This window comes from Eriocheir sinensis, chromosome 65 (genome assembly GCF_024679095.1).
Source record: "Eriocheir sinensis breed Jianghai 21 chromosome 65, ASM2467909v1, whole genome shotgun sequence".
Classification (NCBI taxonomy): Eukaryota; Metazoa; Arthropoda; class Malacostraca; order Decapoda; family Varunidae; genus Eriocheir; species Eriocheir sinensis.
Genome location: NC_066573.1, coordinates 7,753,711 through 7,767,617, shown reverse-complemented (window position 1 = coordinate 7,767,617; position 13,907 = coordinate 7,753,711). Strand labels below are relative to the sequence as shown.

General features: G+C 40.1%; 1 protein-coding gene across 9 annotated transcripts in view; it reads left to right on the top strand.

The window, feature by feature from the left end:
* The first annotated feature begins 6,478 nt into the window (after positions 1–6,478).
* Positions 6,479–13,907, top strand: part of LOC126987581 (proteoglycan 4-like) — a 30,526-nt gene continuing 23,097 nt past the window's right edge. For 2 of the 9 annotated variants that reach the window (XR_007741030.1, XR_007741029.1), the window contains exons 1-2: positions 7,440–9,202; positions 10,072–10,179. Coding sequence is in view for 5 of the 9 variants with exons in the window: in XM_050844677.1 (XP_050700634.1) it covers positions 11,729–12,191 (463 nt within the window). In the remaining 4 variants the exon portion in view is untranslated. The other 7 variants (XR_007741031.1, XM_050844680.1, XM_050844679.1 and 4 more) reach the window with 7 other exon arrangements.

Below are 13,907 nucleotides of genomic sequence, written 5' to 3'. Positions count from 1 at the left end.
AGTAGGGGGAATGTGGAATATGGAATGTGGTTTTTTACATGGCAAGGCTACCCTCAGCTTGGAGTCTGTCTCTCTCTCTCTCTCTCTCTCTCTCTCTCTCTCTCTCTCTCCGTGTGTGTGTGTGTGTGTGTGTGTGTGTGTGTGTGTGTGTGTAGGGGATGACAGAGAAACGGTTAAGGGGGGGGGTAACCAGCTGAGAACGTAAAATATGGTCAAAAATAATATATTTTTTTTTTTTTTGCAAATTTAGGTACTATAAATATCTAAGAAAGAAAATGAATAGTGAGGAAGCGTCAAAAAATGTTATTCGATGGTTTAAATGGCCGCAGGGCGTGTCTATGTAAAGGGCGCCGAGGGACTTTAAACCCTAGTGTATGCAGAGTTTGGTTCATTTTCGCTTGTTTTATTCGTGTTGTATAAGCCTTTCTGCTAGCTACATATCATCGAGAGAGAGTACAAAGCTGCCAGACGTATGTTTATATGCTACTTGGCAACAATGGGTGTTTATAGTCCGTGGGCCACCCTCACAAAATAGCTCTAGAAAACAAGTTTCGTCGGGCATATGTCCGCATTGAAATTTTTCACTTGTAATAGGTTGCAGCAATGTTCTCAACACTTTATCCGTAGAGCGTAACCAAAAATACTTGCACATTAACATACAGTGAAAATTCATACATCGGCTTCTTGGTATGTATAAAATAGTATTCCCCACACGTTAAGTGATAGGAAAAGCAACTCTAAACACTTTTTCATCTATGGCAATTTGTGTTTAACGCCTTCGTTTTAAAGTTACAGGATGTTTAAATACGAAAATTGATCAATTTCCAGCCTTTGGTCCTGATCTGAAAATAACGGTAGAGACATCAGGATGGTTGCAAATTACTCTAAAATATAAGCCAAACAATTTATATTCAGACAACATTGGGCTAATGTTAACTATTTGACCTATAAAAACAGTCATAGTTATGCATGCTGTCATAAAAATACCATTTGCATCGTATTTTTGCTTAAACAAGTTGTACAGCCTAAACAGTTGCCATTAGACAAAGACTGTCTTAATGTAATTTGTTTGTCTTGTAAAGTAGAGTAATTTGCAACCATCCTGAAGTCTCTACCATGATATTCAGATCAGGAACAAAGGTTGGATTCCAGTTAATTACAGGATGTTTAAATAAGAAAAATTCATTGGAATCCAGTCATTGTTCCTAATCTGAATATCATGGTAGGGACTTCGGGATGGTTGCAAATTACTCTTTTTTTTTTTTTTTTTTACATTGCAGCCTATTGCGCCGGTAGGCTTCTTCCGGTGGATCCTGATGGTCGGTCCAAGGCTTCTTTCCGGTAGGTCCTGATGGTCGGCCCAGCCCGTTCTGGCGCAGGCGAGTGTTTATAGTGGCGCCATCTTGCATTGGCTCATGCTGCCCTCCCAGAGCTCATCTTTGATCCTTGAATCTAGAGTCCGGGTTGATAGGTGGTCTTCTGGACAGCATGTGGGTAGTTTTAAGCCACTCGGCGGCGGCTGAAAAATCCCAGCTTGGTGGCACCGGGCGGGGATTGAACTCGCGTCCTCCTGAACACGAGGCCGTTACTTTGACGACTCGGCCACCGCCTCTACTTTACAAGACAAACAAATTACATTAAGACAGTCTTTGTCTAATGGCAACTGTTTAGGCTGTACAACTTGTTTAAGCAAAAATACGATGCAAATGGTATTTTCATGACAGCATGCATAACTGACTGTTTTTATAGGTCAAATAGTTAACATTAGCCCAATGTTGTCTGAATATAAATTGTTTGTCTTGTATTTTAGAGTAATTTGCAACCATCCTGATGTCTCTACCTTTATTTTCAGATCAGGACCAAAGGCTGGATCAATTTTCGTATTTAAGCATCCTGTAACTTTAAAACGAAGGCGTTAAACACAAATTGCCATAGATGAAAAAGTGCTTAGAGTTGCTTTTCCTATCACTTAACGTAGGGAATACTATTTTATACATACCAAAGCCTTTTTTTTATATTATTATTTCGTAAACATGCACATATAACTGGTTAAGCTCCTTGAGACTAGCTTCTATGCAATATTACGAAAGTGTACGATATCTGATGGTGGCCCACGGACTAATAGGTAACATTACGTCAATGTGATCCTAAGAAAAGATTTACTACAAAAATTTATCCTGTATTATCTCCTTTTGACATTACAGTTGACAGTACAGAAACCCTGCCAATGTATTGCACATAATAATAAAGTCAACATACCTTGGATAAACATGCCCATTTGGCAACATACCATTCCAAATTATCTCACTCTTCACTGGTTTTTCAACTGGTCTTCTTACAACAGCCTCCAGTTTCCATGCTCTTGTAAGTCCATGTCCCTCCTCCTTGTCACATGTAAATACCTAGGCCTATACTAAATAGCAGAGTCGGTCCACTTTCTGGATGGTACACTACTGTTATTGTCATTATTTCTTCCATCTGTTAGAAATTATCTTGCATATATTCGAAAATGGACATCTGCATACTGTATTTCTTATATATGCTTCATAAATGTATTCAAACTTAAGCTACTGCTGTGGCACCACTTCCAACTTCCCATGCACAGGATAATCAGCACCCAAACCTCCACTGCAGCAGCTATATAGCTACTGTAGGTGTATTCCAGTATCTCACCTCACTTTAGGGACAGTTTCTATTCAATTCATTTCGATACCTGCTCCTTGAAGCTCCCACCAGGGGATGGCCACGGCAGAGGAGCTTCCATCTCTCACTATCTTGACACTCCCTTCTTGCCTGCTCAAGGTTTCTCAAGGATCCTTCACCTCTCTCTCTGACATACTCCTGCACCCTATCCCTCCATTTCACTGGCGGTTTTCCTCTAAAATTCTCTCCCTCTATCTCACTCATATAACCCTCCTGGTCATTTAACCCTCTTCCATTCACTCCATGTGGCCAAACCACTTCAAAGTCTGTCATTTCACTTCTTCTACCACTCCACACTTCTTCCCCACACCCTCACGACACATTCCAAAACGCTCATACACACTCTCATTATACACTTCATCCATTCTACTTACACCACATGCACTCATCAAATAATCCATTTCCACTGCCTGCACTCTGGACCTCTGACTTTCATTCCAGGCCCATGTTTCGCTTGCATATGTGAGGGTTGGTACTTTTACTGTATTTCTCAAGTCCCTCTTTACCGCCATGCTCACACTTCTACCCTTCATGATACGCTCCAAAGACCCTACCACCTTCCTTCCTTGCAGTGCCCTTTCTCTTGTCTCTCCTTCTGTACCACCATGCTTACACATAACTGATCCCAGGTACTTAAATTCATTAACCTCCTCCATTTCCTCATCATTCAAAGTTATTTTACATTCTTTTTCACATTCAATACCCACTCTATATGGGCATACAAAATCCACACCCTCACTTCTACTCCACTCACAAACCATCACTTTACTTTTGTTGACATTTACTTTCAATTTTCTCTTTTTACATACACTATCAAAGACACTAACCAATTTTGATAAGTCACTCTCGTTTTCTGCAATGAGCACTGTGTCATCAGCAAATAAAATAGAATTCAGCACCACTTCCTTCCCTCATTGTACATTTTACTCCAACTTCCCCAACTTTGCCCTTCACTTCTCTCATAACACCATCCATATAAATATTGAACAACCATGGAGACATTGCACCCCTACCTCAAAAACAATTTTATCTCAAAATGTTCACTTGTTTCTTCATTAATTCTGACACATGCAGATGCCGCCTCATAGAATGACTATTGCACTAAACAGTTTTCCTCCCACATCATATACCTTAAGACTTCCCAACCGACTGTGTCATAAGCTTTATCCAAATCCATGAAGGCAGCGTATATTTTTTTTCTTTTTAATTTTTTTCTATTACCATCCTGAAGGAAAATATTTTTTCCAAACATCCTTTTCCCTTTCTGAAGCCACCTTGTTCTTCACTGATTTTCTCCTCTGTAAGTCGTTGAACCCTCTGTTATGACTTTTCCGTTTACCTTTCCGGGTACACTCAACAGACTTATACCTCTATAGATCCCACAGTCCCCTCTCCTGTCCTTCCCTTTGTAAACTGGAACAATGATGGCTTTTGTCCAGTCTGCTGGCCGTTCCTCTTAGTATCATATTGGTCTTCTCCATATTTAAGCAATCTTCTGTGCTCTACATTCCATCCCCATCATCTAGCTGTTGAATTTCTTCCTCCCCGCTCTCTGATGTTATTTCTTTGAACATGTTCAGGCAGTTACAGCAACCACAGAGACTAGTACAGTGGAGAGAGTTCTTTTTACAAGTACATCTCTGTACAGTGCAGCCAGTTTTACACTTGCACTGTACAAATTCAGTTACCTCTCTTGGCATAGCTGTCAAAGTCATCCACTTGATCTTAAGCTTGCCGTTCTCTAATAGCCAGCCATGATGTTCAGGTGTTGGAGCATTTATGCATTTCTGAAGACAACGTCGATATAGTGCTGCTTGATAACATGCTCGCAAACAGTGACAATGAAGACTGTCTTGAGTAGGAGGGAGAGAAACTGTACCACATATTTTCTTCTGATAGACTTGTAGCCTGACCTTATCAATGTTTTTTTCTGAGTGAAATCCATATAGATGGCATGTGAAGTGTTCAAAGTCATTTTGTAGCTCTTCCGATGGTAACCAATCCAAACCAAGTTTTGAGAAGGATGACCTGAATGCTGGATTTTTTCTGAACAGTCAAGGCTGATGCTTTTCCCTTTCCTTTAAAAGAGCTGACACTATCACACCCAGTGAAGCAGTGGAATCCAAGAAGGGCATCACATATATCTCTACTGTAAACTGCTTTTACTTTATCAATATTGTACATAAAACCACTTTGACTGGAAGTTTGAATAAAAACACTGGCAGCAATGTTATAAGCACAGGCAATGGCAAGCACAAAAACATCTGTATCTGGGCTAAGGATAACTACTGGTGTGTTATGACAGGACTCAGTGGCATGTTTTGCATGTAGCAGCAGTCTGGTATCTGCCTCCTGGTGGTCACACTGAAGATCTGTTAGTGGATGTGTACTAAGTTTTCCACTGTCTTCCTTGATTATATGACAATCAGTACCATGTGCAAAAATAAGTGTTAAATTTCCTAACTGAAATTCCATGTCTTGCCACTGCTGAAGCAGATATTTAATGAATGCCTCTTTGTTCTTTCCTGAGGCTAGATACTGATTCCAGTTCTTGGGGACTTTCTGCTTGGCGCTTCTAAGATGGAATGTCTGCACTCCAACACTCTTCATACGGCGGACCTGTTCAAGACTTTTTATTGAGATCTCTGGATATGAATCCCAAACAACATCTACTCTGTTGACATTTACATGCTTAGCTTGTATGTTTATTTTTACATTTGTTGTACTTGACATGAGACCGAATGTGCATCAGGCACCTGCCCACCTTGCTGGCGGCGGCGGGAGTCAACCAAGACACTCACCTGTGCCTTCCTGAGGAAGACGGGCCAGCTTAACGTAAGTCCAGCTGCACTGCTGCAGCTTGCCTCTTCTTCTTCAGTGTCTAGGAACTAGTCAGGCCATGAAACCATGGCCTCTGGAGCCCAAGAAGTACAGTTTGCTGAAGATCTGGTCTGGTGAGCGCTGAGGTGACCCATGGGTGGGAGCTTGCACCTTGACAAGTCGTCTTCTTCTTGGTGGTTGTGAGGGCTGTAAAGGTCTGTTAGACCTTATTCACCCTGGTGAAGTCCTGTGAGGTGCTCACAGACGTTGTAGCTGGCCCGTCTTCCTCAGGAAGGCACAGGTGAGTGTCTTGGTTGACTCCCGCCGCCGCCAGCAAGGTGGGCAGGTGCCTGATGCACATTCGGTCTCATGTCAAGTACAACAAATGTAAAAATAAACATACAAGTAATTTGTTCTAACAAATTCCCAAAGTCGCAAGGCCATTTCAAAATTATATGGATTATATTTACTAACATTACGGTCTTCTGTCTTCTTAAAAAACGAGAATAGTCCCGTGAGTCGAAATATGCATCAGAACGAACAGGCAAGGCGTTTGTTTACAGTTAATATTAAAACCTTATTAGAATAGGTACGTAAATATTTTTTTGTATAAATAAAACTACATATATTTGACATACTTTATTTGTGCTTTTTTATTCAATTCAATATTCATTAAAGCATTAAAAAAATAAAAAAATATTGAATTTAAGTTAGTCAGCCATAAAAGTACATTTTCTTTGGCGCTTTTAAGCATTAGAGAATACCACAAGTTTTTGTGGAATACTATCCTATTCATATAAAAAAAATAGATTTTAATATGCTATTATTTCGTAAACGTGCAAGTAAAACTAGTTAAGCTCCTCGAAACTAGCTTCTATGTAATAAAACCTATTATATCCTGAAGAAAACGAGCGCTGCGGAATGATGCCCGACGAAAGTGTATGATATTCCAGGGTGGCCCACGGACTGTTATAGGGGAGAGACTGAGAGGGAGCCAGCCAGTGACCTTGAGGAGGTGAAGGCCGTCGCTGTCATTCTACACGTTTCACCGCGCTTCTTGTGCCTTGCAATCGTGTTTGGATTATTTTTTTGTGTGTTCTTTTTCTGAAAAAAGAATAGCAATGCCTTTGAGAAAGCAGAGATATGTAAAACTTCAAAAATCAAGAGCTAATAAGGCAAGAGAAAGAAGAGAGGGTGTAGCGTCATCCTCGCCGCCACCAACACCACCACGAGAACAACCCACTCCGCCATCACCACCACAACCCTCTCCACCACAACCAGGGACCTCACAACATCCACCACCACCAACAACATCCAGGTCAAGTATAGGTAATAATTCAGGAGATGTGGGCTCACGAATTTCCAGGCACAAACTATTTTTTTCTAGGTAAAATGTGGTGCTTTTTCAAGTGGAGATAGTCTTTTTTTCCGGGAACTATTAGGAAAGGGGCTATTTCAATTTTCTTGATCAAGTCACAATCCTAATATTTCCGGAAAAAAACCATCTCCACATGAAAAAAACACCACAAATTACCCAGAAAAAAATAGTTTGTGCCAAACCTAACCTAACCTAACCTATCCTATCCTAACCTAACCTAACCTATCCTAACCTAACCTAACCTAACCTATCCTAACCTAACCTATCCTAACCTAACCCATCCTAACCTATCCTAACCTAACCTAACCGTTGAACACTACTTACGTGCTGCTTAACGGCAAACCAGCCCGAGGCCGTGGCACTGCTTCTGCGACAATCAGTCATGCGCGGTATGTGATAAAGGGAGGGTGTATGTCTCTCGGGGTCCAGGAATAATTTTTTTTTTTATGTATTTTTATTTTTTTATTTTTTATGGTTTCCGGAAGTGAACAGGGTCTACACTATATACTGATACAGAAATAATGCAGAAAACGTGAGTATTAACGGCGGTAGAGAGAGCCCATACCTCCTGAATATTATCCCAAGTATAAAACTAAGCAATACACCAACTATTGATGAGAGAGAAATAGAAAACAGAAAATATATAGTTGTAGACAATTCCAACATGCTACAGTGGATTAGAAGTTTCGCTTATTGTCGGTGTGGGAAAAAAATGTGTGTCAATGAAGATAATGTTTGTGGGAGTATATATTACTTTGTTGCTAAGTGCACTGACTGTGGTACAAATTTTAGGATGTGCAGTTCAGAAGGTGGGGTAACAAAAGCCTCACCAAGTGAAGGTCAAATGCCAAGCCACTATGATATACATAATAAATTAGTAAAGGCTACATTACAGTCATCATCTGGATACAATCAAATTACAGAATTACAAGCCTGTTTGAATTTAGATATATTTTCGAAGAAAACCTACCACAAAATTGCTATTGAGATAGAGGAGGACACAATTAAAAGATTAGAAGAAGTGATGGAGAAGACACGTGCTGCATTACACCAGAAATTAGAAGAGAATGGAGATAAGAATGAAGTAAAGAAAATACGAGTGTCATGTGATGGATCTTGGTCTAAGAGAGGGTTCACTTCCATGTATGGATTTGTATCTGTAATAGAAATGGAGACTGGCTGGGTGGTAGATTTTGTCCTTTTGAGTAAGTGGTGCAAGATATGTGAAAGAGGAGAGGAAAAGAGGGATCATGAGTGTACTAAGAACTATGATGGCAGCTCACCAGCTATGGAGATGGAGGGGTGGAGGAAGCTGTGGGAGCGATCTGTGACAAAGTGCAAATTCATGTATGAAGAAGTAATTCCAGATGGTGACTCCAAAGGAATAAAAGCCGTGCAGAATTTAAACATGTACACAGTAAAGAAGTTTGAGTGCATAAATCACGTTTCAAAGAGGATTGGCACGGCTCTCCTAAATGCAAAAAAAGTTAGTAAGCTGGGAGGAAAAAAAGAAGGGTCACTAACAGTACCCAAAGTAAAGAGGCTGGCACACTATTTCGGGAAGTCAATAAGGGAAGAGACAACTGTAGAAGATATGAAAAGAAGCATATATGCCACGCTCAAGCATTGCATGAGCACTGACATACAACCTCAGCATAATCAGTGTCCAGATGGAACAAGATCCTGGTGCTTCTATAAAAGAGCCATAGCTCTAAATAAAAGAATACCATCACACAAAAAGAAAATGACAACATATCTAAGACCAGATGTGGTAAAGGCAATCCTACCTGCATATCAAAGAGTTGCTACTTCAGAACTGTTGGAGAAGTGTAAAAATGAAACACAAAATGCAAATGAGAGCCTGCATAATGTAATTTGGAGTAATCTCCCCAAAACAAAGTTCTTTTCTTTGAGAAGAATGATGTACTCTATCTACAGAAGTGTAGTAAAATTTAATCATGGAGCCAGTACACTTGCGAAGGCAACAGGAGACACCTGCTTAGCACCAAGTGACTTCAGAGATAAGAAGAGAGTACAAAGTGCTATCAAGAGAATCAGGCAGAAGGAGGAGATAAGAGAGAGGAAAATAAGGAAAATACAAGAGGAAGAAGAGAAGATAGAAGCTGAGGGTGACACCTACGGTGCAGGTATAGCACCTGTTTAGTCAGGTGTGGCACCTGTTTGGTGAGCAGTGTGCTCATTGCTGTCTAAGCAAAACCCCTCTGCTATGATATGGCACAGTTATGACACCCCAGCAGTGAGGGAAAAGCACAAGAAGAAAACAACAAAACAGGATACAAAGTAAGTTATGGAAGAATTTTGTTATTGTATAAGCTGTATATAAGGTCGATTCTAGTTTTTTCGTTGTAGTTTTATTCAGTACAGTTGAGGCATGTATGTGTGTGAAAATAATTAAAATCGTCCAGCAATTATCAGAGATATGGGATAAAGATGACTTTAAACGCAATTATCTCGAAAAGTTAAATTTACGACATTAAAAATTAATAACAATTAGAAAAACAATTGCAGCTATTTCAAAATTCTCATGGATAATCATTTAGTGAGTGTCTACATCTGCACAGTTTGTTTTTTTAGAAACAATGGAAATTATAGCCACGGGAGAATTTAATTAATGTAAATATGATGAAAAATTGTGGTCAAAATTTGTACCAAATTACGACGGCAATTTCTTAACATGTGTGGATAATATTAATAAAAACGAAATGTGGGTGTGTTTATATGGTATCTAAGTAATACCAGGTACAGTCTGAGATCGATCAGAGAATTATTAAAATTTCCATTAATTTATGATGTCATTTATGAAGTCATATTCGGTATGACGTCATAAATAATAACTAGCGCGTTCTAACTTTAACATAATATCTGTACCTATATTCTATACAAAACAAAAATTTCAAGGAAAAATATTAAAAACTTTTTTTTTATGAATATTTTTTACGTAGCCGGTTACCCCCCCCCTTAACGGTTAAACGGTCTCTCTCTCTCTCTCTCTCTCCGTGTGTGTGTGTGTGTGTGTGTGTGTGTGTGTGTGTGTGTGTGTGTGTGTGCGTGTGTGTGCGCGCACTTAATGTTTTAGGTAATACTGTATTTTACGGATCATCATTCATTCTTATAATTTTTAATGTATAACAATATAACCTCTTTTCCAGAGAACGCTGATACTGGTAGACAGGAGAAGGAAACTGAAGCAACGAAGAGGAGGGAGGCCTTGCAAGAAATTGTTGCACACCAATCCATTGCAGTGTCAACATTGCAAGGTGAGCTTAAAATATAGGAGTTATATTGTTATTGTTATAATTATTATCTTTTACTTATTAAAGCTTATCATTATTGTTGTTATTATGTATATTGTTAGATTGTATGAAGAATTAGCCAGCAGGAGAGAACACGCACTAATGGATTTAAATTAGAAAAGTCTAGGTTTAGGAGGGAAATAGGCAGACACTGGTATAGCAATAGGGTGGTGCTGCGGGGAATGGAATAGACTCAGAAACCACTTAGTGAGTGCAAGGACAATAGCTTCTTTTAAGAGTAGACTTGATAGTTACATGGACGAGGATGACAGGTGGTAGGTGGGAGGGGGCTCTGGAAATGCCTTGTGTAGGCCTTTTGCCAGCCTCTTGCAGTTCCTCGCTTTCTTATGTTCTTATGTTCTTATCAGTATTATTATTATTATTGATATTAAGTAAAAATAATTATAGTATTCTTGTTTTAATAGCATTATTATTATTTTTTTTATTATTATTATTATAATGTTACGAGCGACACAGTAGTTTTGTCTAGGGTGATAATTTAAGAAACTGGTTACCCGAACATTAAATGAGGTGATGAAAATACGAAGATAGTCCTTAACATAAATTTAATGTATAAGTAAGAAACAACAATATTAACAACACCTGTAGCAAGTGGGAGTAATTACGTTACTTGCTCTTAAGACCTTATGGTCGTTTAAATCAAGTAAATGGTGTGAAGGTCATTAAGCACAAAATAGTTCAATACGAGTATGGAAAATAACAAGATAATATACCAAAACGAAGATTAAACCAAAGACAAAATGACACACAGATAACAATGAGAAAAAGAAAACACAAGAAACCCACACAATGACACACAATAATAATAGATAATAATAACCACCACCAATGAATAAATGGATGATAATCACTGATGAATGGATGAATGAAAAGATAAGATGGACACAGAAATGATGAGATATGAGAAAAATAGTATTGTTCACCTCCTATAGTTCACTGGTCACTTTGTAAGTGGTTACCGACTCACTGACTCGGCTGATGACGTGAGAGTTGTTGTTGCTGCTAGCCGAACCCTCAGGAGATGAGTACACTTTGGCCTTTGAGATGAGACTAACTCTCACACTTTGTGGAGGTTTCGACAATGCCTCTGAAATAGCCCAAGGCTATTTGATAAGCCTAAAGCCTTAGCCGAAGCTAGCTCAGGGAGCAACAGGTACAATTATTCTCTTAACCCTGTCACGGTGTTGTTGATTTACTGCGCTATGGCCGACGACAAGAAGAAGAAGAAGAAGACTTCTGACGGTCATTATACTGACGGTCATAAATTCTGTTAGCTATGACGGTTAGTTATGGTCGACCATAAGCACTATATGTAGAATACGGGCCCAGGGGGTGCCGTTGCAAAGGCTAACACGTACCCCCCCTCCCCCCCTCCCCCGAACATCAACACAACACAACAGAACAGGCAAGGGAAGGAGCGCGCGCTGATCACCTGTTAACCATTCCGTGTTTGGCTCGTTGTGGGAGCTATTACATATCCCATAACGTAAAAATGCCGCGCGTGAGTGCAAAGAGAAAGGCACTCAGTGAATTGAATCGTCAAAAAGTGATGAAAAGACGGAGAAAGAAAGTGACTGAGGCCGAGCCAACCCCTACTGGACACGCTGCCGCTCCACCCCTCCATCCTCCACTACATACACACACGTCTACGGCAAGCTTTCGACACAGTTTATTGCCAGAAGAAGAACAAGAGATCAAAGAAGCGTGTGATGATAGTGCCTTAGTAAACATTTCGGTGCAAAGATTATCAGCATTGTTGGAGTTGGCAAGGTGTAATGAGTGTGGCAACAAATGCGTGTCAAAAATTACTACTAAGTGTTTTGACTGTACAGTTAGCCTCAGATGTGAGGAGTGTGAAGTGACTGTGCACCACTCTGAGCCCAAGAAGTGTAAGAACAGTGGTTATGGTGAAGGCAATGGTGTGCATGTGTACCATTCTCTGTGTGAAGGGTATGGTAGGTATGGTATATATGGTGCATGGTAGGGAGTCTGTAATATGCTTATAATATATTATATGCACCTATATATAAATAACAGGGGACCAGGAGCCTGGCTAATGAAAAGCTGTACAAGGCCAAGAACTCTCCTTCACTTGGGGGTATACAGGTGACATAAACATGACCTGAAATGACATGAACCTCTACTACAGACTTTCCATGAAGTGCTGAAGGGTGACGTAAGTAGAAAATTTAATTTGGTAAAAATTTGTGCCATAAAGGATAAGAGGGAAAAGTAGGAGAAAAAATATTAATCTGCAAGTATTTTGATAATTTGGGAGACACCACCAAGCCTGTGCTCTGCCATGCCGTGTTATCTTAAGCCCAAATAGTCCAATCTTGATTTAGTGAACAGGGATGAACTCTGCGCAAAAACTTTGTACTCCCATATCTCAAAAAGTACTGGTTCAATCTTACTCAGATTTTTGACACTCGGTAGACAGACATAAGTAAGCTAAGTAAGAGGTGCCTCCATACCTGAGTCGGCCTCCTCCTCGCTCTCCTGACAACAATGTATCCCAGACGTTTCCAAAGTGTTTCGGGAAGCACTTGACAAAACAACTTGGATACATTCAGGAAATAATTGAGAAACATTGAGAGAGAATGTGTGTAATTCACCACGGACTGATCAAGTGTTGCACTCGTAATCACCAGCAGGTACCCTCCCGACATGAGCAAGTGCACTTTAGCGTTGATTTGTGTGCGTGTGTGTGTGTGTGTGTGTGTGATTTTCAGTAGAACATAAGAACACAGGGAGACTGCAAGAGGTCGGGTGGCCTACACTGGCAGCTCCAGATTCCCCCCCACTTACAATGGGTGAGGTGTAGTTTCAGGGGTTACAGGTAGAGGCTTGATCCTCATTATACAGGCGGTACTATGCATGCACCAGTATCCTGTCACCTTACTGCACCCACACCTCACTGCCACCTGTTATCCTCATCCATGTTGCTATCCAGTCTACTCTTAAAACAAGCTATCGTCCCTGCACTAACTATGTGATTGCTGAGTCTATTCCATTCCCCCACCACCCTATTACTCTGAACTGATTCTATCAAGTTGATGTCTATTTTGTAGTTTGGGCACCAAAACTGGACAGCATAATCTAAGTGTGGCCTAACTAACGCTAAATAGAGTCTGAGGATGACCTCTGCACTCCTGTTGGTTACCGTCCTGTTAATCCTGTTTCTTGATCCATAAAGGCGCGTATCATTTTTTTTCCTTTTGCTAATATTTTTTCTACTACCATCCTCAAGGAAAATATCTGACCCACACATCCCCTTCCCTTCCAGAAGCTTCCTTGTTCTTCACTGATTTTCTCCTCTAAATCTTTGCACCCTCTCTATAATGACTTTTTCATATACCTTTCTGGGTATACTAAGCAGACTTATACCTCTATAGCTCCCACACTCCCCTCTCCTGCCCTTCCCCTTGTAAACTGGGACAATGATGGCTTTTGTCCAGTCTGCTGGCACCCCCCCCACCTCCCATGCTACTTCACATATCTTGACCATCCATTTAGTAACTACATCTCCACACTTCAACATTTCTGCTGTAATTCCATCAATTCCTGCTGCCTTTTCATTTTTTAATCTTTTTATTGCTTGATTTACTTCTTCATATGTTATACTTCCTTCTTTATATATCACCAGTTATTTAAAAGTTAACTTTTCACAG